The sequence below is a fragment of the Megascapheus bottae genome, chromosome 6 (assembly GCF_031878675.1).
Source record: "Megascapheus bottae isolate mThoBot1 chromosome 6, mThoBot2.hap1, whole genome shotgun sequence".
In the NCBI taxonomy this organism is placed as follows: domain Eukaryota; kingdom Metazoa; phylum Chordata; class Mammalia; order Rodentia; family Geomyidae; genus Megascapheus; species Megascapheus bottae.
Genome location: NC_143514.1, coordinates 51,161,181 through 51,184,474, shown reverse-complemented (window position 1 = coordinate 51,184,474; position 23,294 = coordinate 51,161,181). Strand labels below are relative to the sequence as shown.

General features: G+C 40.5%; 1 protein-coding gene across 1 annotated transcript in view; it reads right to left on the bottom strand.

The window, feature by feature from the left end:
- Positions 1-22,405, bottom strand: part of Eps15 (epidermal growth factor receptor pathway substrate 15) — a 96,620-nt gene extending 74,215 nt beyond the window's left edge. Inside the window, exons 1-2 of the mRNA XM_090334862.1 lie at positions 22,271-22,405; positions 1,212-1,253 (exon numbers count right to left, since the gene is read on the bottom strand). Of these exons, the coding sequence (XP_090190988.1) occupies positions 1,212-1,253; positions 22,271-22,303 (75 nt within the window). The 5' untranslated portion in view covers positions 22,304-22,405. The remainder of the gene's footprint in view (positions 1-1,211; positions 1,254-22,270) is intronic.
- Positions 22,406-23,294: the final 889 nt, after the last annotated feature.

Below are 23,294 nucleotides of genomic sequence, written 5' to 3'. Positions count from 1 at the left end.
ATGTCTGAGTATGAACTATAAATCATATGCTTTCTCCTTTTTTTTTTGCCAGACCTGGAGCTTGAACTCAGGGCCCGGGCACGGTCCTTGGGCTTTCTCAAGGACAGTGCTTTACCACTTGAGTCACTTCTGTGTATGTGGTACTGAGGAATCAAAGCCAGGACTTTGTGCATGCTAGATAGGCACTCTACCACTAGGCTACACTCCAGGCCCCATCATATTCTCATTCTTACATTTGACTAGTTTGCCCAATAATTAATAAATTAAAATCCTTAACATGCTTCATTAGTTTTGGGGGGTTTGTTTTTTTTGTATTTTGTCAGTTGCAAGGAATGAATACTGGGCCTGGGCGCTATCCCAGAGTTCTTCAGCTCAAGGCTAGCACTCTACCACTTGAGCCACAGCACCACTTCTGGTATTCTGGTCGTTAAATGGAGATAAGAGTCTCATGAACTTTTTGTGCCCAAGCTGGCTTTGAAACAGGATCCTCAGGTCTCAGCCTCCTGGGTAGTCAGGATTACAGGCGGGAGCCACCAGCACCTGGGGTTTGTTAGTTTTAACGGTGCTGTGAATGTAACCCAGAGGCTTATTTTCTACCACAAAACTATACTCTCAGCCTCTATGTGCATTTTGATTTATATGAAAGCCATAGCTTTCAATTTGCAAAAAATTAGACTTTAGTAAGTTTTAAAAATAACACAAAAGTTATTTTTGGTTTATAATCTAATTAGGATATTTATAGCTGAATAAATATGTCTAATGTTGTACAGGTAGAGGGGTGTGTGTGTGTGTGTGTGTGTGTGTGTGTGTGTGTACTGAGGCCTGGCTCAGGAATCAAGCTCTCATTTGACTTTTTTGCTCAAGGCTGGTGCTCAAGTAGTAACTTAACCTACATTTTTATTTCTTTGTATAGATTTTTTAACAGATATTTAAGATAACTGAATTATCTTAATTTTCTTTTCTTTGGTGCATGTCTGTAATCCCAGTACTACAGTCCCAGGAGGACTGTAAGCTCCAGCTCAAGGCCTGCCAGAGTACACAAAGAAACTATTCTCAAAAAACAAATAAACCAAAAACACAGTACTAAGTACAAAGTTAGAGATAAAAACACAAGAAGTTAAGGATACATCAAATTATATACATCTACATGTATATAATCAATAATTGACAATCTATTTTATGTTTAATCTAGGAAAACAATGAAATCTTACCTGTCTGTAGTACTTTTCATATATAGGATTCCCACTTGATAACTGCAATAAATAATTATAATTATATTCTTTTCAATAATACTAATAACATTTCAGTCAAAAGACATTTCAGAAACAAAGATGAACAGGATAAAACATCTTTTATTTTTAACTTTTTTTTTCCAATCCTGGGGCTTGAACTCAGGTCCTGGGCACTGTCCTTAGGCTTTCTTAAGGCTAGACCTCACCCACTTGAGCCACAGCACCACTTCTACCTTTTTTTTTTTCTTTTTTGTGGGTCATGGGGTTTAAACTTGGCCTAAGCGCTGTTCCTGAGCTCTTCAGCTCGAGGCTACCTGCCCTACCACTAGGCCTGGGTGTTCCACTAGGCCTGGGTGTTGTCCCTGACTGAGCTCTTTAGTTCAAGGCTACCATCCTACCCTTGAGCCAAGCTACACTTTCCGTTTTCTAGAGGTTAATTGAAGAGTGGTCCTTTTGTGCCCAGGCTGGCTTTGAACCTTGATTCTCTGCTCAGATCTCAGCCCCCTGAGTAGCTAGGATTACAGGAGTGAGCCACCACACCCACCTAGCTTTTCTTTCTATGGATGTGGTACCCAGGAATTGGCTTTTTTTCTATGGATGTGGTACCCACGAATCAAACCCAGGTCTGTGCATGCTAGGCAAGCACTCTACCACTAGGCCAAACTCCCAGCCAATATCTTATTTTTAAAAGGCAGTTTTGTTCCTTCTTTGGAGAACAAGAGGGAAAAGAAAGTCACATGGATTACAATGAATCAGAAGACAAAAAACAAAAAAAAAATCTTAAAATTATTAGAATTTTAACTCATGTAAAATTCTACCCAGAAATTGAACATACAACAAATTAAGAATGAAATGCTTTTGTTAAAACCAATTAAAAGAATTAATATACCAGGCACTTATCCCCTACTCAAGTGCCCCAGATAGCTATAATTTCAATTCAAAAACCTCTTCAGAAAAATTACCAACTAAAGTAGTAGGGGCTCCCAGTGTACCCCCAGCATTGCAAATAAATGGAAAATTAAATAATTAAATAAATATGGAGTGATACAGAGAGTATTTCTACAGAAACAACAGCACGTTCAAGGCATGCAATTACCATAAAACTCATCTATCTCTAACAAGAAGCCCAGACATAGGGCCCCGTGCATGGCAGGTGGGTGCTCTACTATGGAATTATATACCTAGCCTTGTAAGCAAGCCCATGCCTCTATTCCCAGTATGCAGGAGGCCAAGCAGGAGAACTGATCTCAAGGCCAGTCGAGCTACATTGCAACACTTTATCTAAAACAAACAAAACTTCTGAACAAGTGCTGATAGTACTGTTTTGCAGGAGATAATTTATGAAGGGTCCCTCCTATAATGGTTAAAGAAAATGAGGATTAAAAAAAGGGGACAAATCTAAGAGTTATGACCTTGCTATCAGCTCTTATTATGAGGTAATTGTTTATATTTATACAGAAGAAGTATAACATAAGGAACTACGTAGGAAATAATTTTAAATATTGCAATTAAAGGTATAAACATCGACAGGGAAAGGAAAGGTTAGTTTGAAGAAAGATTTGTTAAATAAATTTAACAATGTTTATTGAGTGGATGATAGAAGGCACGGTTAGAAATACACACACATTGCTGGGAGTGGTGGCTCACACCTGTAATCCTAGCTACTCAGGAGGCTGAGATCTTAGGATCAAGGTTCAAAGCCAGCCCAGGCACAAAAGGATCTGGGGGCACAAAAGGACTAGTGACTCTGACTCTTATCTCCAATTAACCTCTAGAAAACAGGAAGCAGGGTTTGGTTCAAGGGTAGGGCAGTAGCCTTGAGCTGAAGAGCTCAGGGACAGCACCCAACCTCAAGCTCCATGACCCACAAAAAATAAATAAATAAAAACAAAGAAAGAAATATCCACATTATACACACATATACATACACATAAAGATTTGAGAGACTGTAACGTGTGTATATATGCACACAAACAACCTATTGTTTCTATTTCTCCAGAAAACCTTAATTAATGTATCTAGTCATAGAGAGTTTACTTGTTCAGGCTTTAAGTAGTATTCTGGATCTAAATTCTAATCTTTCCAAGTCCCTTGCTACTTTTCCTATGTCCTTGCAACACCAGCAAAGTCTTGATTTGTAATCTGTTGTCCCAACATCTCATTCATGTTAGCAACAGTCGGATTATAAATCAAGTGGTAGAGGCTCATGCCTGTAATCTCTACTACTACTCTGAAGCAAAGATTAGGAGAATCATTGTTTGAGGCAAGCCCAGACAACCATCTTAATCAATAGCTAGGTATGGCGATTTCTCCCATGTACCAATTCATCCCAGCTATGTGGAAAGGTCAAATGGAAGGATTGTAAAAAGGTGAAAAATCTCCACTACAAGAGAAAAAAAAGTGACTGTGGTGATTATGTCTGTCATCCCAGCTATGGCAGGAAGTATAAATAGGAGAAACATAATTTGGGCTGCGTGGGGGGAAAATGAGATCCTATCTCAACAATAATCAGAGTAAACAAAGCTGGAAACATGGTGTAAATTGCAGGGTGACTAGCTAGCAAAAGCTTCAGGGCTCTGAGTTCAAATCCCAGTTATACAAAAAAACTATAATAATTATTCTAATATACATTAAAATAAAGTAGAATATAGGTTTAGTGTACCCCTTATATAAAAGAATTCCAAAAAGTGAGGCACTAGTGACTCATGCTTATAGTCCAAGCTATTCAAGAGGGTGTGATCTGAGGATCTCACTCTGAAGCCAACCTGGGCAGCAAAGTATGTGATACTTTTATCTCTAACTATCAAAATGCCAGAAGTGAAGCTGTGGCTCAAATGGTAGAATGCTAGCCTTAAGCAAAAAAGCTCAGGAACAGAGACTAGGCCCTGCATTCAAGCCCCAGAAGTGGTGTGCGCACACACCACCAACACACAAACACGCACATGTTTTAAATGTTTACAACATGTTTTTTCTCTTTCCTCAAAAATATTTCTGCTTGAATAAAAAATTATATACAGTCATCTACTTATCAGACAAGGGTATAAATATTCTGCCAGAGAAAATAAATAAAATATTCCCTGGATAATGCACAGTGTATTTTGGTTGCAATTTTAGTTTCGAGAAAAAAATTCATCATGGTAAGAAATCTTCAATTCCAAAGAGTACCCAAATCATCATATTGTAAATTCATTGGTTACTGCATAAACACTCATGAGAAGGTATTAGTTTACTAAAGTACACCCTGTACTAATTACTAGACTAATGTGATACAGCTAAGTGAGAATGGAAAAAGCCATCCAAATTGCCAAGTTACTTTTCAAGCAAGACCAAGGAATGTTTATGAAGTCTCACTAAAATTGGCTTTTGTGGTGGTTGTTGCTTAACGATAAATATGACCACTTAAATAACAGAATGGAGAAAAAAAATAAAAGAAAGTTAACCACTGATTATCTCTGGATAAGGGAATTATAAATGATGTTTGCAGTCTTTTAGTACTCTGGCAAAACAATAAAGCTATTTTCATTTAGGGAACAAGACTATAAAAATGCAAAAATCTGACCCATATACAAAAATTGTGTTGCAAATTACAAACAATTAAATACCAATTGTAATAAAGTTAAAAACTCAAAAGCATAAGAAAAATTCCTTCTAAAGTATAAATTGGTATATATTACTATATATACAGAAAAAGAATGTAATTTACAAGCGTTGCTGTAGGCCACCAGTGTTGAGATTTTTCATATAACTATGAAAAAGTTCCAATTGTAAGTAAAAATCTTTAAGAATCATTGTGTATTTTGGCCAGCTTTTATTCTTTCTCTCTAAAGAATAGTATACTACAAATAGAGATTGATCCTCTAGTCTGGATCCATAAAAACTGCAGAGCAAAGTTATAACTAATTCCTACGGAACCTATAGTGTGAGAAATAAATAAGATTTTCTTATTGTAAACTACTAATATTTTAAGTTGTTTCTTAGTGTACTGTAATCTAACAAAAGTTAACATCTAAGGAAATTTAACAACAAAATATATCAGGTAACAAAAAAGAATCTCTTACTAGAGAAATTCACATGTTATTAATGTGGAAAATTGCTTTAATGTCATATTTAGGAGGGTTATATGAGGGGGAGATGTTGGATTTCATGACTTTGGGAATCTTAAGATTCTACAGTATACACATCAACTTGAATTTTAAATGGTTTAGTCCTATATAAACAGTCAGAAAAAAAATGAACTATGGGAAAAAGTCAAAATGATAGCCCTCCTAAAACATACTGTCAATATTTTTTCAGTTAACTCATATCATATAATATAAAAACTGAGTACAGGGCCGGGAGTTTGGCCTAGTGGTTAAAGTGCTTGCCTAGCATGCATGAAGACCCGGGTTCGATTCCTCGGTACCACATACATAGAAAAAGCCGGAAGTGGTGCTGAGGCTCAAGTGGTAGAGCTCTAGCCTTGAGAAAGTCCAAGGACAGTGCTCAGGCCCTGAGCTCAAGCCCAGGACTGGCAAAAAAAAAAAAAAAAAAAAAAAGAAAAAAAAAAAAAAACAACTGAGTACAACATGTGAAAGGGTATCAATGTATGTGAATTAATACACCTTCTATCTGGCAAATATCATGTAACCCTTTTATTAATTACAATAAAAAATTATAAAAAAAAACTGAGTACATTAATAAAATGGAGAAGGAAACTAGTATAAGGATCTTGGTAACAGAGCAGTTTTTCAGCTTTATTCTGTAGTTGTGATAACATGAATCCACGTGATAAAAATCATACAGGTTGAGTATCCTTAACCCAAAAACCTGAAATCCAAAATACTCACAACCCCCCCAAAAAAAATCTATATCTGACCTCATTTAATTAGTCAAAGTCAAAATTCTGGCACATTAAAAATATTTGGGGCCAGGGGGCCAGGAGTTTGGCCTAGTGGTAGAGTGTTTGTCTAGCATGCATGAAGACGCAGGCTCAATTCCTTGGTACCAAATACATAGAAAAAAAAAAAAAACAGAAGTGGTGCTGAGACTCAAGTGGTAGAGCTCTAGCCTTGAGAAAGCCCAAGGACAGTGCTCAGACCCCGAGTTCAAGGCCCAGGACTGCCAAAAAAAAATATATACTGGGGACCAGGAGTTCTGCCCAGTGGTAGGTAGAATGCTTGCCTAGCATGCACAAAGACCCAGATTCAATTCCTCAGTACCACATAAATAGAAAAAAGCCAGAAGTGGTACTGAGGCTCAAGTGGTAGAGCTCTATCCTTGAAAAAGTCCAAGGACAGTGCTTAGGCCCTGAGCTCAAGCCCAGGACTAGAAAAAAAAATTGCAGAAAATTACCTTTAGATTATGCATAAAGCCTAATTTTGTGTATAGACTTGATTCCTATTCCTAAAAATCATTATGCATATGAAATATTTCAAAATCTATAATAATTCAAAATCCAAAACACTTTTTCTAGTGTTTTGTATGTATATGTTGTAGTTTGTTTCTGTTGCTATTATAGAACAGCATGGTCTGGGTAGTTTATGAAAAAATTTTTCACAATTCTAGAAGGCTTTTGGCAGTCTAACATCAATGAGACAGCAGCTGGTAAAAACTTTTTTAGCTCTTATAACATGGCGTCGTGTGGCAAGAGCTCATGTAAGTAGCCCTTCTAATACACCTAACCCACTTTGGATACAACAGTATTAACTCATTCATGAGGGCAGAGTCTCATAGTCTTAATTAGGTCTAAAAGGTTCTACCTCCCAATAGCGAACCTGTCAAACTAGTAGCAATTAGATTTCAACATGAGTTTTGAAGGAAACATCAAACCTTGGCACCACAGAACTTAGTCTATATGTCAAATTTGAATAAGGTCTGTGGAATGTATTGTCAATTTCCCTGGGTTTGCTATTGTACTACAGTTCAATAAAATGTTATGATCAGGACAATGGGATAAAAGCTAATGAAACTTCTCTGAACCACTCTGTGCAACTTCCCAAGACAAGACTAGGGTGAAGACTAGGACATGGAAGAAGGCAATTCAGAAAAACTTTGTATAGGCAAACATACAGTTTGGGAAGTGAAAGGAATAATGGAATAGATTCTCTTCCTTCAAATAAGCCACTCAAGATCTTTTTAATTTTGCTCTTTCAAAAATCAATGAAATGGGAGTTTTAACTCCCATTTCCTCTTCTTATATGAGGAAGAGGAAATGTTTCTCTATTTTCCACTTTGTCCTACTTTGTTGTAAAAAAATAATAATAATAATAAATCCTTCCTAAAACTTTCATAGTATGACTCTTCTTTTTCGAGACACACCGAAATTTTTCCTCAAGTACCTTTTGTTTTGTTGTGTGGAAACTGGGAAGTGGAGGGAAGCCCTCATCCACCCCAGGAATTGAATCTCCAAGTATGGAAAACATTTAGTTTGAACTTTTTTGGCTTTAAATCTGTTAGCCATGATGAAATCTTTTTCTGTCTTTTCTCCCAGACTGGCATCTGAGAGAGGACCACAGAGGCTGGGATTAACAAGGAGAAAGGGGGTAAGAAGTCCTGTGCCAAGCATTTTGTAGTATCCATTCCTTTTTTTCCATCTTCCAAGTAATTCAGTTATGGTCCTGGACCTAAAAACATAGTAAATTGTAACTCTAAATGGCATCATTGATTATAAGCTGATTCTCAATTCTGACTTATTGGATTTGTTCCACCTAATGCTAATCTATAAAGTTTGTTTAAACTCTCTTTACTAACAATTCTCCCTACTAAGTCTTGCTTTGGGGATGGACCATTTTTGCCTTCATGGACATGTCAGAGCCAGGGGAAGGATTGAGGCATGTCCAAGCGGCTGTAGGCAGAGACCTCTGCGGGGCAATGAAATAGGGTATTCCTGTGCTGGGAATAACAAAATGATCTCCTTGACACTAGAGGGGCTGCTGAGGTACTCACCAGAGGGGCCTTCTTTAATGGAACATAGCCACTGGGGGATGAAGGGGAGCCCCAAAGTTAAACCCTCAGACCTCCAGACCCTGGCTAGAAATAGAGATTCCACCCTTCTCCTAGAGTAGCTCCTCCTTCAGAGGCATAATGGCTACCCCCTCCCTCCCTTATTTCTTTTCCTCAGATAACATGGAGGAAATCCAGTCCTCTGCTTCAATTTTAAGCACAGGGAAAGCTCTGATCCCCATAATTTGAAAACTGTAATATATATAGCTTGGACCAAAAATCTGCTGGAGGACCAAGAAAAATGGCCCAAAGATGAATCTAAATTGTTACACCATTCTACCATTAGATCTCTCTCTCTCTTTCGCTCTCTTTTTTTTTTATGGTCAGTCATGGGACTTGAACTCTGGGCCTGGGCAATGTCCCTGAACTCTTCAGCTCAAGGCTACTGCCCTACACCTTGAGCCAGAGCACCACTTCCAGTTTTCTGATGGTTAACTGGAGATAAGAGACTCAAGGACTTTAGTGCCCAGATCTCAGCTTCTGACTAGCTGACTATAGGCATGAGCCACTGCTCCTAGCACAATTAGATCTCTTATTATAAGAAAATGGTGAAAGAGAAAGAGAAGCAGAGCTATGGCTCAAGTGGTAGAGCATTAGCCTTGAGAAAAAAGCTCAGTGACAGTACCAAGGCCCTGAGTTCAAGCCCTAATATCAGTATACACACACGAGAGAGAGAGAGAGAGAGAGAGAGAGAGAGAGAGAGAGAGAGAGAGAGAGAGAGAGAGAGACACAGACACAGACACAGACACAGAGAGAGGAGGGAGAGAGACAGAGACAGAGGGAAGGAGAGGGGAGAAGAGGAGAGAGAAGGGAGGAAGGAATGAAGGGAGGGAGGGGAAGAGGGAGGGAGGGAAGAGGAAGGGGGAAAAAAGAAAACCCCAGTCCCACTATTTTTGTTCCTACTATCTTTTGTTTTAAAGGTGCCCACATGATTGCTAGACTCCAAAAGCTGTCTGGGAATTTCAGAAGTCCCAGTGATAAAAGGGCTAGACACAGTCCAAGAGTTTGGCCTAGTGGTAGAGTGCTGGCCTAGAATGCACAAAGACCCAGGTTTGATTCTTCAGTACCACATACACAGGAAAAAAGCCAGAAGTGGTGCTATAGCCTTGAGAAAAACCCAAGGACAGTGCCCAAGCCCTGAGCCCAAGCCCAGGACTGGCCAAAAAAAAAAAAAAGAAAGAAAAAGAAAGGGATCAGACACCTTCTTATGAGATCAACGCATATTTATTCATTTTTAACCTTAAGGTGTTGGGGGCATATGGCCTAGTGGTAGAGGGCTTGCTTTGCATGCACGAAGACCCAGGTTCGATTCCTCGGTACCACATACATAGAAAAAAGCTGGAAGTGGTGCTGAGGCTCAAGTGGTAGAGCTCTAGCCTTGAGAAAGTCCAAGGACAGTGCTCAAGCCCTGAGCTGAAGCCCAGGACTGGAAAAAAAAAAAAAAAAAAGGAATGCAAAGGGGAATTCCTTGGTTCTCCAAAGAACCATGGTGGCTATGCATTTCTGTATTCTTTCATTTTCCTTTGAGTGAAAAATGCTTACTCTAGAAACACAAAGAAAATAAAGACGGGAAATGTATTCCTAGAGACTTGATATTTAAAGTGGTTAGGAACTTCTGTCCACCTTAGACTTCTATGAATGCCAACAACACCAAAACCTATGTGCTGAGAAAGAAATTAGTCATAAAAAGCTGTGAGGATATGAAAGTGAGGAAAGCTTGCCAAACAGAGACAAACCAGGACATTTCAAGTATAGCTCAATGTAGAGTCAACAGAATTACATTCTGAACTGTTCTTAAGTGCCAGATGGTCCAGAATCCACCCCCAGTTCTTACAAGACCATGTATAAAAGCATGCCAGGAGGTAGAAAGTGGAGGGGGGAGAGGAAATAGAGAACAGACCAAAAGCAGCTCAGACTACTGAGAAAGATGAGAACTGTATACAACTGAAATAGTTTTCTCTTCTTCAAACCAACTACTTTGTTTTTGTCAGTTGTGGGGCTTGAACTCTAGGTCTGGACACTGTACTGTCCCTGAGCTCTTCAGCTCAAGACTTGAGCCACAGCACCACTTCCAGTTTTCCAGTGGTTAATTGGATATAACAGTCTCAAGGAGTTTACTGCCCCAGCTGGTTTTGAACCAGGATCCTCAGTTCATTGCCTCCTGAGTAGCTAGAATTACAGGCATGAGATACTGGCTCCCAGCAAACCAACTATATATATATAATTTTTTTTGGCCAGTCCTGGGCTTGAACTCAGGGCCTGAGCACTGTCCCTGACCTTTCCTCAAAGCTAGTGCTTTACCACTTGAGTCACAGCACCACTTCCGGCTTTTCTATATATGTGGTACTGAGGAATCGAACCTGGATCTTCATGCATGTTAGGCAAGCACTCTACCACTAGGCCAAACTCCCAACCCTGAAAACCCACTACTTTTTAATAACAATTTCTCTGTCTCTTCCTTTCATGACAATATTGAAGTCTGAACTCAGGGCCTGGGCACTGTTCCTAACAATTTTTTTTGCTGAAGGCTAGCATTCTAACGCTTAGAAACACAGCTCTAGTTCTGGCTTTTTAGTGGTTAATTGGAAGTAAGAGTCTCAGGGACTTGCCTGCCCAGGCTGGCTTTGAACCACAATCCTCAGTCTCAGCCTTCTGTGTAGCTAGGATTCCAAGCATGAGTCACCAGCACTCAGCTTTTTATGTTAAATTCTAATGACAAGTGAATTTCGACAAACTATAAATACAGCCTTGGTAATCCAATTAAATTAACTTAAGTACTTCAAATAGTACATTTGACATGACTGCTCCTAAGCTAATTATTGCTGTTGTCTTCAAGAATTTAAAAACATAGGGCCGGGAGTTTGGCCTAGTGGTTAAAGTGCTTGCCTAGCATGCATGAAGACTCGGGTTCGATTCCTCAGTACCACATACATAGAAAAAAAAGCCGGAAATGGTGCTGAGGCTCAAGTGGTAGAGCTCTAACCCTGAGAAAGTCCAAGGACAGTGCTCAGGCCCTGAGCTCAAGCCCATGACTGGCAAAAAAAAAAAAAAAAAGAATTTAAAAACATAAACTAAAAGCCGGCTCAGTGGCTCTTGCCTGTCACCTTACCTACTGAGAAGGCTGAGATCTGAGGATTGTGATTCAAAGACAGCCAGGGCACTTATCTCCAATTAACCACTAGAAAACAGGCGTGGATCTGTGACTCTGGGGGTAGGGTGGTAGCCTTGAGCTGAAGAGCTCGGGAACAGCGCCCAGGCCCAGAGTTCAAGCCCCATGAGACAGAGACAGACAGACTGACACAGACACACATAGACACAGACACACAGACACACACACAAACTAAAATAAAATCACTCAAATTTATATTTTATTTTGCCAGTTCTGAGGGGCTTGAACTTCAGGGCCTGAACATTGTCCTTGGGCTTTCTCATGGCTAGCTCTCTACCACTTGAGCCATAGCACCACTTCTGTCTTTTCTATGTATGTGGTACTGAGGAATCAAACCTGAGTCTTTATGCATGCTAGGCAAGCACTCTACCACTAGGCCAAACTCCCAGCCTATGGAGATTAGGTTTTATACCTACAATTGAGAATGGTGTCACCAGCTCCACATGGATAAAAATGCTGTAACACAGCCCACACTGAACAGCCTCTTATGATAATTATTCAGGCACACTAGTCACACAGTGGTGAACACCTGAATCTCAACACTCAGGAAGTTAACCAAGGGGATTACAAGTTCAAGGCCAGCCTGGGCTTGGCCAGGTAAAAACCTTGTCCAAAAAATAAAAATGGGCTGGGAGCGTGGCCTAGTGGTAGAGTGGTTGCCTAGCTGCATGAAGCCTTGAGTTTGATTCCTTAGTACCATGTACACAGAAAAAGCCAGAAGTGGTGGTGCTAGGGCTCAAGTAGGAGAGCACTACCCTTAAGAAAGCTCAAGGACAGTGCTCAGAGGCACTGAGTTCAAGCCCCAGGGCTGGCCAAAAAGAAAAAAAAAAAGGAAGAAAGAAAGGAAGGAAGGAAGAATTATTTGATCCAAAATGTCACCAGTGCTAAGGTTGAGAGCATGCTCTGTCCCATACCCTAAAAAAAATAATGTTCTTGTCCCAGCATTTTGGACCACAGTCTGAATTTTTACTGTAAATTTAACAATGAAAAAGCAATGTGATAATTTCAAATGGGAAACTACTGGTACTATTAAATTCTTACTGTAAAATCCACAGATTAAAAAGAAAATTAAGCTTGCTTTTCTTTACGTATTTGCACCACACAAAAATAAATTTGTTTTGAATTTTCATACTGGAAGCATTCTTATTTAATATCACAAAATAGTTTCCTCTACCTCCCTTCTTACTTTTGTACAAAATTTTCAAAGTTTGCTGTTATGTAACAGAAAAGCATAGTAAATGATACAGGGTAGGAAACCGAAGACTTCTAACAAATTAGAAAACCGCAGGAAGGGCTAGAGAAAATATTTGCTAAGAGCTACATTTATCCTTTTTTGTTTTCATTCATCAGCTCATTCTGTAGTATCAATATACCTAAGTTGTCACACATGAACAACTGAGCCCCATAGATCAAGTAATGTGCCCAAGACCATACAGCTATTTAGAAACAGAATAGGGATATCTATGGGTAGATCATTCTGCCTCTGCTCCTGAAATTTAAAAAGCTAGATCTAGATGGTATGGTAATATACTTCTATAATATAGCATTTGGGAGGCTGAGGCAGAAGGATCATGAACTCAAGGCCAGCCTAGTTTTAGATCAGCTTAGACTGCATAGTGAAACTTAGCCACCAAAAAGAATAAAAAAAAAAAAATGGGGGTTAAGGGTATAGATAAATGGTAAAGTGCTTGCTTAGCACACTGGAGGCCCTTGGGTACCATCCCCAGCAATGCCAATTTTTTTTTTTAAATCTAAATTTGGCAGAAACTCTAAGAGAAAATAGTATGAATTTTAAACATGTAAAACTTAAATATTTATACATACTACAAATGCCAAAAAAATTAAAAGAAAAATATTTGCAAACAATTTTGCAAAGAAAGCCAGGGAAAGTGACTCAGACTTGTAATCCCAGCTACTAAGGAGGCATAAATCAGGAGTGTTGCAGTTCGAAACCAGCTGGGAAAAAAAAAAATTAGTGAGAACCCATCTCAACCATGTGTTACCATGTGGTGACACATACCTGTCATCTCAGGTATTCGTAAATAGGAGAATCACAGACCAGGCCAGGCTGGGTTAAAAGAGAAGGGGAGTGGGGGAGGTAGGTCTTATTCCCAAAATACTGATAAAGGGCCAGGAGTATGGCTCAAGTAGAAAAACACCTGCCCTGGCAAGTATAAGGCCCTGATTTCAAACCCCGTATAACAAACAAATAAAATAAAAATAAAAGTCAGGCGATGGGACTTTGGTCTAGTGGTAGAGTGCTTGCCTAGTATGCACGAAGACCCAGGTTTGATTCCTCAATACCACATACATAGAAAAGCCAGAAGTGGTGCTATGGCTCAAATAGCAGAGCACTGGCCTTGAGGAAAGCCCAAGAACAGTGCTCAAGCCCTGAGTTGAGCCCAGAACTGGCAAAAAAAAAAGTCAGCCATTAAGATGAACAAAGTCAGACAGAAAGTCACAGAAAAGTACCAAATAGGCATTTTTCCTTTCATTATTATTAAGTAGTTGTACAAAGAGGTTATATCCATTAAGTCAGGTTAAGAATACAGTGCTTCTTGATTAATGACACCCCTTCCTTCCTTCTCACCCATTTTGCCCCATCCTATCCCTACCATCATTACATTTCATTTTTTAGTTCATTTTTTACATAATATACATCGAATACAATGACATTTGTTCATTCTTTCTTCCTCCATTCCTATGGCTACACCCCCCCTTTGCCTGTGACCCAAAACATTTCCACTCCCTCTTAAAAAACAACAAAAACAAAAAAACAGAAAATACAAATAGTTAAAGGAAATGAGTTCAACCTGACCCATAAATAAATGACAATAAAATCTCATTTATATGTCATACTGACAGTGATCAAAAAATTTTATAGGAAATGGTTCTGTGGCTTCAGTGGTAGAGTGCTAGCCTTGAGCAAAGGGAAGTTCAATGACAGTGACCAGACCCAGGGTTTAAGCACTAGGACTGGCACAAAAAAAAAAAAAAATAGTAAGAACGAATTGTGAAACAATAAGCAGCTTTCTCAAACATATACATACACAAACAACATAGAAAATCACATAAGAAACTGACAAAAATAGCTGCCTGAGAAAGAGACTGAGGGCCTATAGCAATGTTTTTCACAATTTTTGTCCCAAAAGTAGATTTAAGCTGTCTTTCTTATTTCTGATTATAAAACTGAAGTTCCAAATTGTAAGCCTTAGTCCCCTCCAATTTTACATGATAACAATAATTAACGAGCATAAAATACTTTGTAAATTATAAAGGATACAAAATTATAAATTAATTCTCTAACTGAATTTTCCAATTATAAAAACTATTATCATTCCTTTGGCTAATTTGACTGAACCTAAAGATGAGAGAATATTTAAAATGAGATATACTGGGTGTGGTAGTACACTCTGTAACTGCAGAACTCTGGAGGCAGACACAGAAGAATCTTTAAGCTTGGGCCAGCCTGGACTGCATAGGAAATTCCAGGCTAGCCCAAGCTACATTTTGAAACCCAGTCTCAAAAACAAAAATACAAGAAAACAAGGAATGGTTTGGTCCCAACACACACACAAAAAACAAAACTCACGTGCAGATGAACCCTTAGAACAGTTTTAATAGTTACTGACTTCAACTTGAAGGAGTAAACTTTCAAAACATTATAATATTAAATGCTAGAGCCAATGGCTAACCAGTAACAATGGCTCACACCTGTAATCCAACCACTCAGGTAACTGAGTCCTGGAGGCTGGCTATTCCAAGCCAGCTGGGGCAACAAAAGTCCATCCATAATTAACCAGCAAATGCAGAACTGGAGGTATGGGTCAAGTAGTAGAGTGCCAGTAGTATGTGCTGGGGGGTGGGGAAGCCCTGAGCTGTTAGTAAACTGTAACTCTACAAGGCCCAGAGCTGGAGCTCAAGCCCAGTTACTGGCACTAAAAGAGAAAAAAGAAAACAAATGCTCAATCAGAAGGACAGAGTACCCGCCAACAAGTGCAAGGCCCTGAGTTAAAAATCCCAGAATCCTCCCCGCAAAAAAATACATATACATCAAAACAAGAACTGCTAAATCATTTGATTATAGAAAAAAATATGGGCACACTATGACAAGGTAAATAAAAACTATTACCACGATATATATACATATATATATATATATGTGTATATATATATATATATATATTTTTTTTTTAATCCTATGGGTAGGCCATGAGTATAGCCTAGTGGTAGAGCGTTTGCTTAGTATGCACAAGGCGCTGGGTTCAATTCCTAGGTACAACATATACAAAAAAAGCTGGCTCGAGGCTGGGAGTTTGGCCTAGTGGTAGAGTGCTTGCCTAGCATGCACAAAGACCCAAGTTCGAGTCCTCTGTACTACATACACAGAAAAAAGCCAGAAGTGGTACTGAGGCTCAAGTGGTAGAGCTCTAGCTCTGAGAAAGTCCAAGGACAGTGCTCAAACCCTGAGCTTAAGCCCAGGACTGGCAAAAAAAAAAAAAAAAAGCCGGCACAAGTGGTAAAGTGCTAGCCTTAAGAAAGTCCAAGGACAGTGTCCAGGCCTGGAGTTCAAGGCCTAGGACTGGCAAAAAAAAAATCCTATGGTAGTTCTGTTTAGTTTTTTTTGAAGAACCTCCATTCTGCTTTCCAAAGTGGATGAACAAGTTTGCATTCCCACCAACAATGAATGAGGATCCTTTTTGCCCACATTCATACCAACATCCATTACCATTTGTATTCGTCATGATCACTTTAACTGGGGAGCAGAGGAATCTGTGTTGTTGCCATTTGTATTTTCTTTATGGCCAGTGATGTTGACCAATTCTTTATGTGTGTGTTGGCCATTTTTTTTCCATATAATTTTTATTGTAATAGAAGGGTTACATTATACTCAACAAATAGAAAGTACATTATTTCACAAACATTGATACCCTTTCTCATGTTTTGGTCCCCATTTCCCTCCTCCCACCCCCACGCTAGCCATTTTTTTGTGGGTGTCCCAGTCCCGGGGCTTGAACTCAGGGCCTTTGTGCTGTCCCTGAGATTATGTACTCAAGGCTAGCACTCTACCACTTTGAACCACAGCTCCATTTCTAGCTTTTTGGTAGTTAATTGGCTTTGTCTCAAGCACTTTCCTGCCTGGGCTGGCTCTGAACCCTTCAGCAGCAGCACTTAGCCTCCTGAATGGCTAGGCTAGCAAGCATGAAACACTGCACCTGGCTTGTTGGTCATTTTTACTTCAGAGAAGTCGCTACTTAGCTTATTAGCCCATTTATTAACTGGATGATTGATTCTTAATTCCACACTCGGGCATTTATCCAAGATGATAAACTAGGATACAATACAGTAAAGCCACAACTATGTTCATTGTAGCCAAGATATTGAATCAGCCCAGATGCCCCTTAATGAACAAACAGATCAAGAAAATACAGTATATATACACAATGGAATTTTACTCATCCATTAGAAAGAGTGATATTGCATCATTTGCCAAGAAGTGGAAAAACTTGGAAAAATTATGTTAAATGAAGTAAATAAGGCTCAGGAAGACAAACATTGCATAGCAACTCTTTTGTACAACTACTTAAAGATAATAAAATATTTTTTAAGACATTTTATATCCCCACCTAAAAATTCGTAGTGTTTTCTTTTTCTTGGTATCTTTCTCCTAAACATGTTTAACTAAATTAGATCATCTATTTAAACACAATTATGTCAACCTTACTGTAATATAGCATTTAATTTACAGTATTTCTCAGACTATTAAATGCTAATTAATTTTTAATGGAATTAAATTAAACTGTTGATGAGGTCCAAGTGCTTATCAGTTCAAGTGCTTTAAAATGAAATTTCAAGTATATAGGTTTGTCTAATGAACTCTGCTCTGCTTTTCTGTTCATTATTTTCTACCAGTTCTCCAAGAAATCCAGACTCTAGCAAGCCATTTTCTTGTGTTTTTCAGTTATAATCTTATTAAACTAAATGCACACAAAGAAGTATATAAAATGTTATATATTATCTTTAAAAGGGATGTAAAAAAGCCTAGATTGAGGCCTTAAAATAGGACTACTAGAGATAGAAGAGATTCACTGTTAAGGATGTTCAATCTTTTTCTACTACATGATAGTCTCGTTATTAGCATTTGGTCTGCAAATGGAATGAAAACTAAGGAATGCACTCTTAGATTATTCCTTGGAGATGACTGGACAAATCCAACTGTTCCTAATTAATTTTAACTATGACAACCCCTCCCAAATACTGAACATTCCAAACCATTTTTGAGGCTGGTTAGAGATTTCCTGAATATAGTGGATTATAATTACAGGCAACAAGAAAAAGAAAAATATCATTAATGTGCTTTTCTCATAATAGGAACTCAAGTATCTATCATGTTGACTAAAATATCCCTTTTCTGGTTCTGAAAACATAAAAGTAATGCTCAGCCCTGTGCATCTGCAACTATGAATGTTAGACCACTAAGGTAATATAAATATAATATAAATAAATTAGGGAAAACTTTCTCCTCCGATTTCCAAGTTTTCTGCAATGCAGTTACATTAAACTTTCAACTTTGAAAAAAAGCATTAACCCCAGCACTTAGGAGACTGAGATGGGAGAATTTAGAAACTGTGGCCACCTTGGGCTATATGAGGAAACCCTGACTCAACCAAACAAATAATAAAAAGTATTTTTACAAGCTGGGCCCCAGTGGCTCACTCCTGGGGAGTGAGATCTACTACTCAGGAGGCTGAGATCTGAGGATCTCGGTTCAAAGCCAGCCGAGACACTAAAGACCAAGAGACTCATCTCCAAATAACCACTAGAAAACCAGAAGTGGTGTTATAGGTCAAGGGGTAGGGCGGCAGCCTTGAGCTGAAAGCTCAGAGACAGTGCCCAGGCCCAGAGTTCAAGCCCCTTGACCAACAAAAAACAAAAAGTATTTTTATACTATTTACTGTTTTTTGATTATATACTGGAATTTCTTTAGTAAGTTCCAATTAATAACTCTTTTAAAAAATACTATGCATCAGAAGGGGCATCAATGTATGAGGAGAAGTAATGTACCTACTACTTGGCGAATGTAACTGTAACCGTTCTAAATATCACCATGCCCAAAAAATTAAAATAAAAAAAGAAATTACATTTTAAAAAGCAAAAAAAAAAATTATGCCAAGCTTCTACTATACCAGGAAGTATAACAGCTTTTTAGTTCTACAGATCTTAAGTTTAAAATTTTAGGTCTATATTTACTAGCTTGTGTAAATTATTCCCTCTATTTGTAAAATAGATTGATAGATTAAGTAAAATTCCTGACAAACAGTAACAGGCAAAGAGAAGCCAACAATAATATTAGGGATATGGACATTATAGGAAGAAACACAATCAGAAAAGTTTAAAAAGAAAGTAATAAATGCCCTTTTAGTAATCTGCTGCTATTAAGTATCAGGATCACTCAAATTTTACTGTAACTAGAAAAAAATAGAACATCTCATGAATTCAACTGAAGTTAAAAAACACTGAAGTTATCCAGCACTAAATTTACCTTGAGAAGTCTGTACACTTACAGACTTACATAGGATATGATCTATAAAATAGAATGTTAGACAGGAAAGGTTTTCTAATTAGCTAATTCAAATTCCCCTATTAGAAGTTCTATGTCTTTGTTCCCAAACTCCAAAAATTGTTATTATTTGCTCATTAGTATATCCTGAATAATATGTGAATAATTCTTATCACATAATGAATGCCCAATAAATATTTATTGAGTAAATTTAAAGTTAAGAAAACAGAACTGGAGACTCAATGTCATAGCTATTACAAAATTGGAATTGGGGGAGGCCGGGAGTTTGGCCTAGTGGTAGAGTATTTGCCAAGCAATGCACGAAGACTCAGGTTTAATTCTTCATTACCACATACAGTTTAAAAAAAAAAAAAAAGTGGTGCTGTGGCTCAAGTGGTAGAGCCCTAGCCTTGAGAAAGCCCAAGAACAATGGTCAGGCCCTAAGTTCAAACCCCATGACTAGCAAAAAAAAAAAAAAGGGGAGGGGAGGAATTGGGATTGGAATTTGTACCTCATTAATCTAGTATTCTATCATCATTTCAATCATTTATTTGCATGATGGGAAGTTAAGACAATTAACTGGCAGGTAGAGAAGATAGCATAAATTAAAACATCTCTTAGATATTCCCTTTAAAGTGTCAGTTTTGTTTAACTGACAAAGGCCAAAAAATTTAAAGACAATCGTAGGATAGTGCCTTACACCTAACAAGTACAAGATTTCTCTTGCTGGGGTCACTGTGATAAGGTACAAGGAAGAGGCAAGAGGTTAACTTGAGCCCATGGGTTCCCAGGGCAACATAACTAGATCACCTCTACCAAGCCCTACATCCCTCTCTACCCCTTGAGGATGGGGGGGCGGGGAGGGTAAGTCCCTGATCTCAAGAGTCACTTAAGTAGGCCTAACTCTAAGAGTATGTGTGTATGTGTATGTGGGTGTGTTGAAAAGGTGAGAGGAGAAACAGAAAGCGACGTAAATAAACCAGATTTAAAACTAAGCTGAACGGTTATCTGAGTTTACTGGGCTCAAGAAGTTAAAAGAAATTAAAATTATTAATTTCTAAAAATTAAAACTAAATTTAAAAATCACAAATTTATATTCTGAAAGAAGGAAGTATATGGGGAATTATTAACAATTAGGCTCTTTTTTCCTGTGGTGTGACACTATAATCTTCTTGCTCCTTAAAGTCAGAACATTCTTAATTTACTCATTTGAATTTTCAAAACAAATTAATATAGTATCTTCTCTCAAACAATACTACTTCCTTACTGATACACTATTTACTCAGGATACATGCTAATAACTGAAACATATAACTTCAAGAACATATTTAAGTGACCATAATTAAAGTGACCATAAAACTGACAGAGCCTGAAGCAAATCTCCAAAGATGAATGAAAGCAAACAGAAACTTAAAACATAGTATTAGTAAACAGAAACTTAAAACATAGTATTACCTAAGGAGAAAAAAAAAAAAGTAGGCACACAACTAAGAGGCAATTCTACAGAAGTCTTCAAGAGAACAAAATCTTTAGGAGGGGAAAACTGCCAGAATTGGCTAACAGGGCCAGAAACAGCAGCCTGCCAGCAGGGATCTTGTTCAATGCCAGTCACTATAGCTAGACTCACAGAAAGTGAACACCCAAAAGTCAATGTTTCCATTTGTCAAATTTGAGTTTCAGAAGAACCCTTTCAAACAGAATGATGACCAGTGTGAAATCTCCTTCTATCCCATGTTAAACCCTTATATTCCCTGTTATCTGATGGCAGAAACAGTATAATCAACATCCAATAAATTTGAGAATAAACTTCCCTTATGATACTTAGAATTCTGCAAGCTGGGGCCAGGAGTTTGACCTAGTGGGAGAGTGCTTGGCATGCATGAAGCCTTGGGTTCCACTCCCTGGTACCACACACACAGAAAAAGCCAGAAGTGGTCCTGTAGTGCAAGTGGTAGAGTTCTAGCTTTGAGAAAGCCCAAGGACCATGCTCAGGCCCTGGGTTCAAGTCCTAGGATTGGAGATATATATGTATATATATATCTGCAAACTGAATTAGTTATGTGAGGGGGGGAGAGGAGAAGAGAGAAATGCATGCAGACATGTACATTGGTGTAGTCATATAGAAAAAGTACATATACACGAAGAAAAGGCCTCTTGCTGGGGAAATAACTCTTCACTTTATGCCAAAACAATGCCCAAATGCATGCCCCATTCCAATAGGACCAAAACTGCCCAACCAATGTATTTTAATTCAAGGGGAGAGGGAGACACTACAAGGCAGGAAGGCTGAAGTGGGCCCGGATCAAGGGGTACACGGCCATCAGCTGTGCAGGGAACAAGCTCAGTCCCAGAGGCTGGAATGAGGGACTTGCAAGGAACTGGCCAGATGTGTGGCATCTCATCATCCTAGAACATCATGCACATCCCACATCTAGGCTTTCCAGCTAAGAGAGGAAGCTGGCTCACAGTGGGAACGTTTAGGGCTTTTCTGGGAGGCACAAGAACTGGATTCTGAAGGAGGCAAAAGGGCAAAGGGAAAGGACGAGTTTTTGGCAAGGATTCTCCGGGTCATTCCCAGCACCAAGCCTTTGCCCAGACGGCCGCACCTGCTGATGCGTCCCCGGGATCCGCTTGGACAGCGACTAGCCCAGAGCCCCTCCCTGGGTGGAAGAAGTTAAGGGCTGAGTTTGGAAAAGTCAGAATCGAGGGGGGCGGGGGGGGGCGGGGGTTTCCTGACCCCGAAGTGAACCCGAGCGACCGGGAAGCGTCTGGGTCCCTGAATTAAACGGTTCAAGTCTCACCCTACGTGGTGAGGCTTCCTCGGAACGGAGGCTGCTGGCTCGGGGGACCCCGGGGGGAGGGAGGGCTTCCACCCGACTCCCGCGGGCCGAAGGTCGGCCGGGAGGGGAAAGGCTGCCGAGCCCCCCGCCCCCACCCGGCGCCCCACGAGGGAAACCACCCCGCCGGGGACCCTCGCGCCCTCCTCCGGACGAGCCTCGCGCGACTCGGCGGCTCCACAGGCGCGCACCTGGCGGGCGTCGGGGCCTGGAAGGAGAAACTTCCCGGGTCGGGGAGGGCGGGCGCGACGGGAGCCGGCGGGGGCCGCGGGCGGCGGGCGGGCGGCGGGCGGCGCGGGGCGTGGCGGGGCCGGGCGGCCGCGGATCTCCGGCGGGGGCCCGCAGTCTCACACTCCCCCGCGGACACGCCGGCTGCCCGGCCCCGGCACGGCGACCCGGAGGGTGAGGGAGGCCGAGGGCGGTGAGGCTGGGCCCGGGGGCGGGGGTGAGGGGGGGACACCGGCCGGGCCGGGCCGGCGGGCGGAGTTACCTGTGTCAGGGAGAGCGGGGCAGCCGCAGCCATGGTGTTTCCATCATGCACGGGAGGGGAAGGAAGGACGGGCGACCCGAGCTGCGGGCGGGGAGGAGGCGGAGGGAGCGGCCGTGGGCGAGGCCCGGCGGGAGGGCGGGCGGGCGTCTCTCCCAACTTCGACAACTTCCCTCGGCACGCCGCCCCGCCCCGCCCCGTGGGGGCCCGCCCGCTCGCTCCGCGGCCGGCCGGCCTCCGCAGGCCGGGGCGGGGCCTAAACCCTGGCACCGGACCCAAAGCCTCCGGACCGGAGCCTGGTCCTAGGGCCTGCAGAGGAAAACCCGGCACGGATCGTTAAACCGGACGGGTATCGGCTGCAGATGTGTGTGTGTGTGTGTGTGTGTGTGTGTGTGTGTGTGTGTGTGTGTGTGTGTGTGTGTGTGTGTACTTTTAAGGTGGTTCTGCCCTTCAGCTTCTAATTATGGGGGGAGGAAGGGAGGGAGGAAATTATTATGCCCAAGGTCCAGGTGGTTTGTGAGGACTAAATGAAATAATACTCGAGAGTAACAGTTTTATCTGTGTGCCACCCTTTGGACTAGAAGCTTCACTTCTGAACTGTGTGAAGGAAGGAACTGAAACAAATAAGCTGCGAGAGATGAGGAAGCGGAGTCAAAGTAAGTTTCTTACCACTGTTCATTCTGTTGCTTTGATATCCCGGGAAAGAAGCCAGGCGCGGTGGTTCACGCCTGTAATCCTAGTTACTCCAGGAGACTGAGATCTGAGGATCACGGTTCAAAGCCAGCCCGGGCACTAAAGTGCCTAAAGTCTGGTGAGACTCATCTCCAGTTGTCTTCCAGAAAGCCACAAGTAGTCCTGTGGCCCAAATGGAAGAGCCTTGAGCTGAAGAGCTTGGGGACCATGTCCAGGCCCAGAGTTCAAGCCTGCCAACTGACAAAAAAGAAAGAAATTTAAAAAGTCATTTCTTCTCAGAACCAAAAGCTACTTGGGAGGAGGAAGTAATACTTTCCTTGCAAGGTGCCTGATC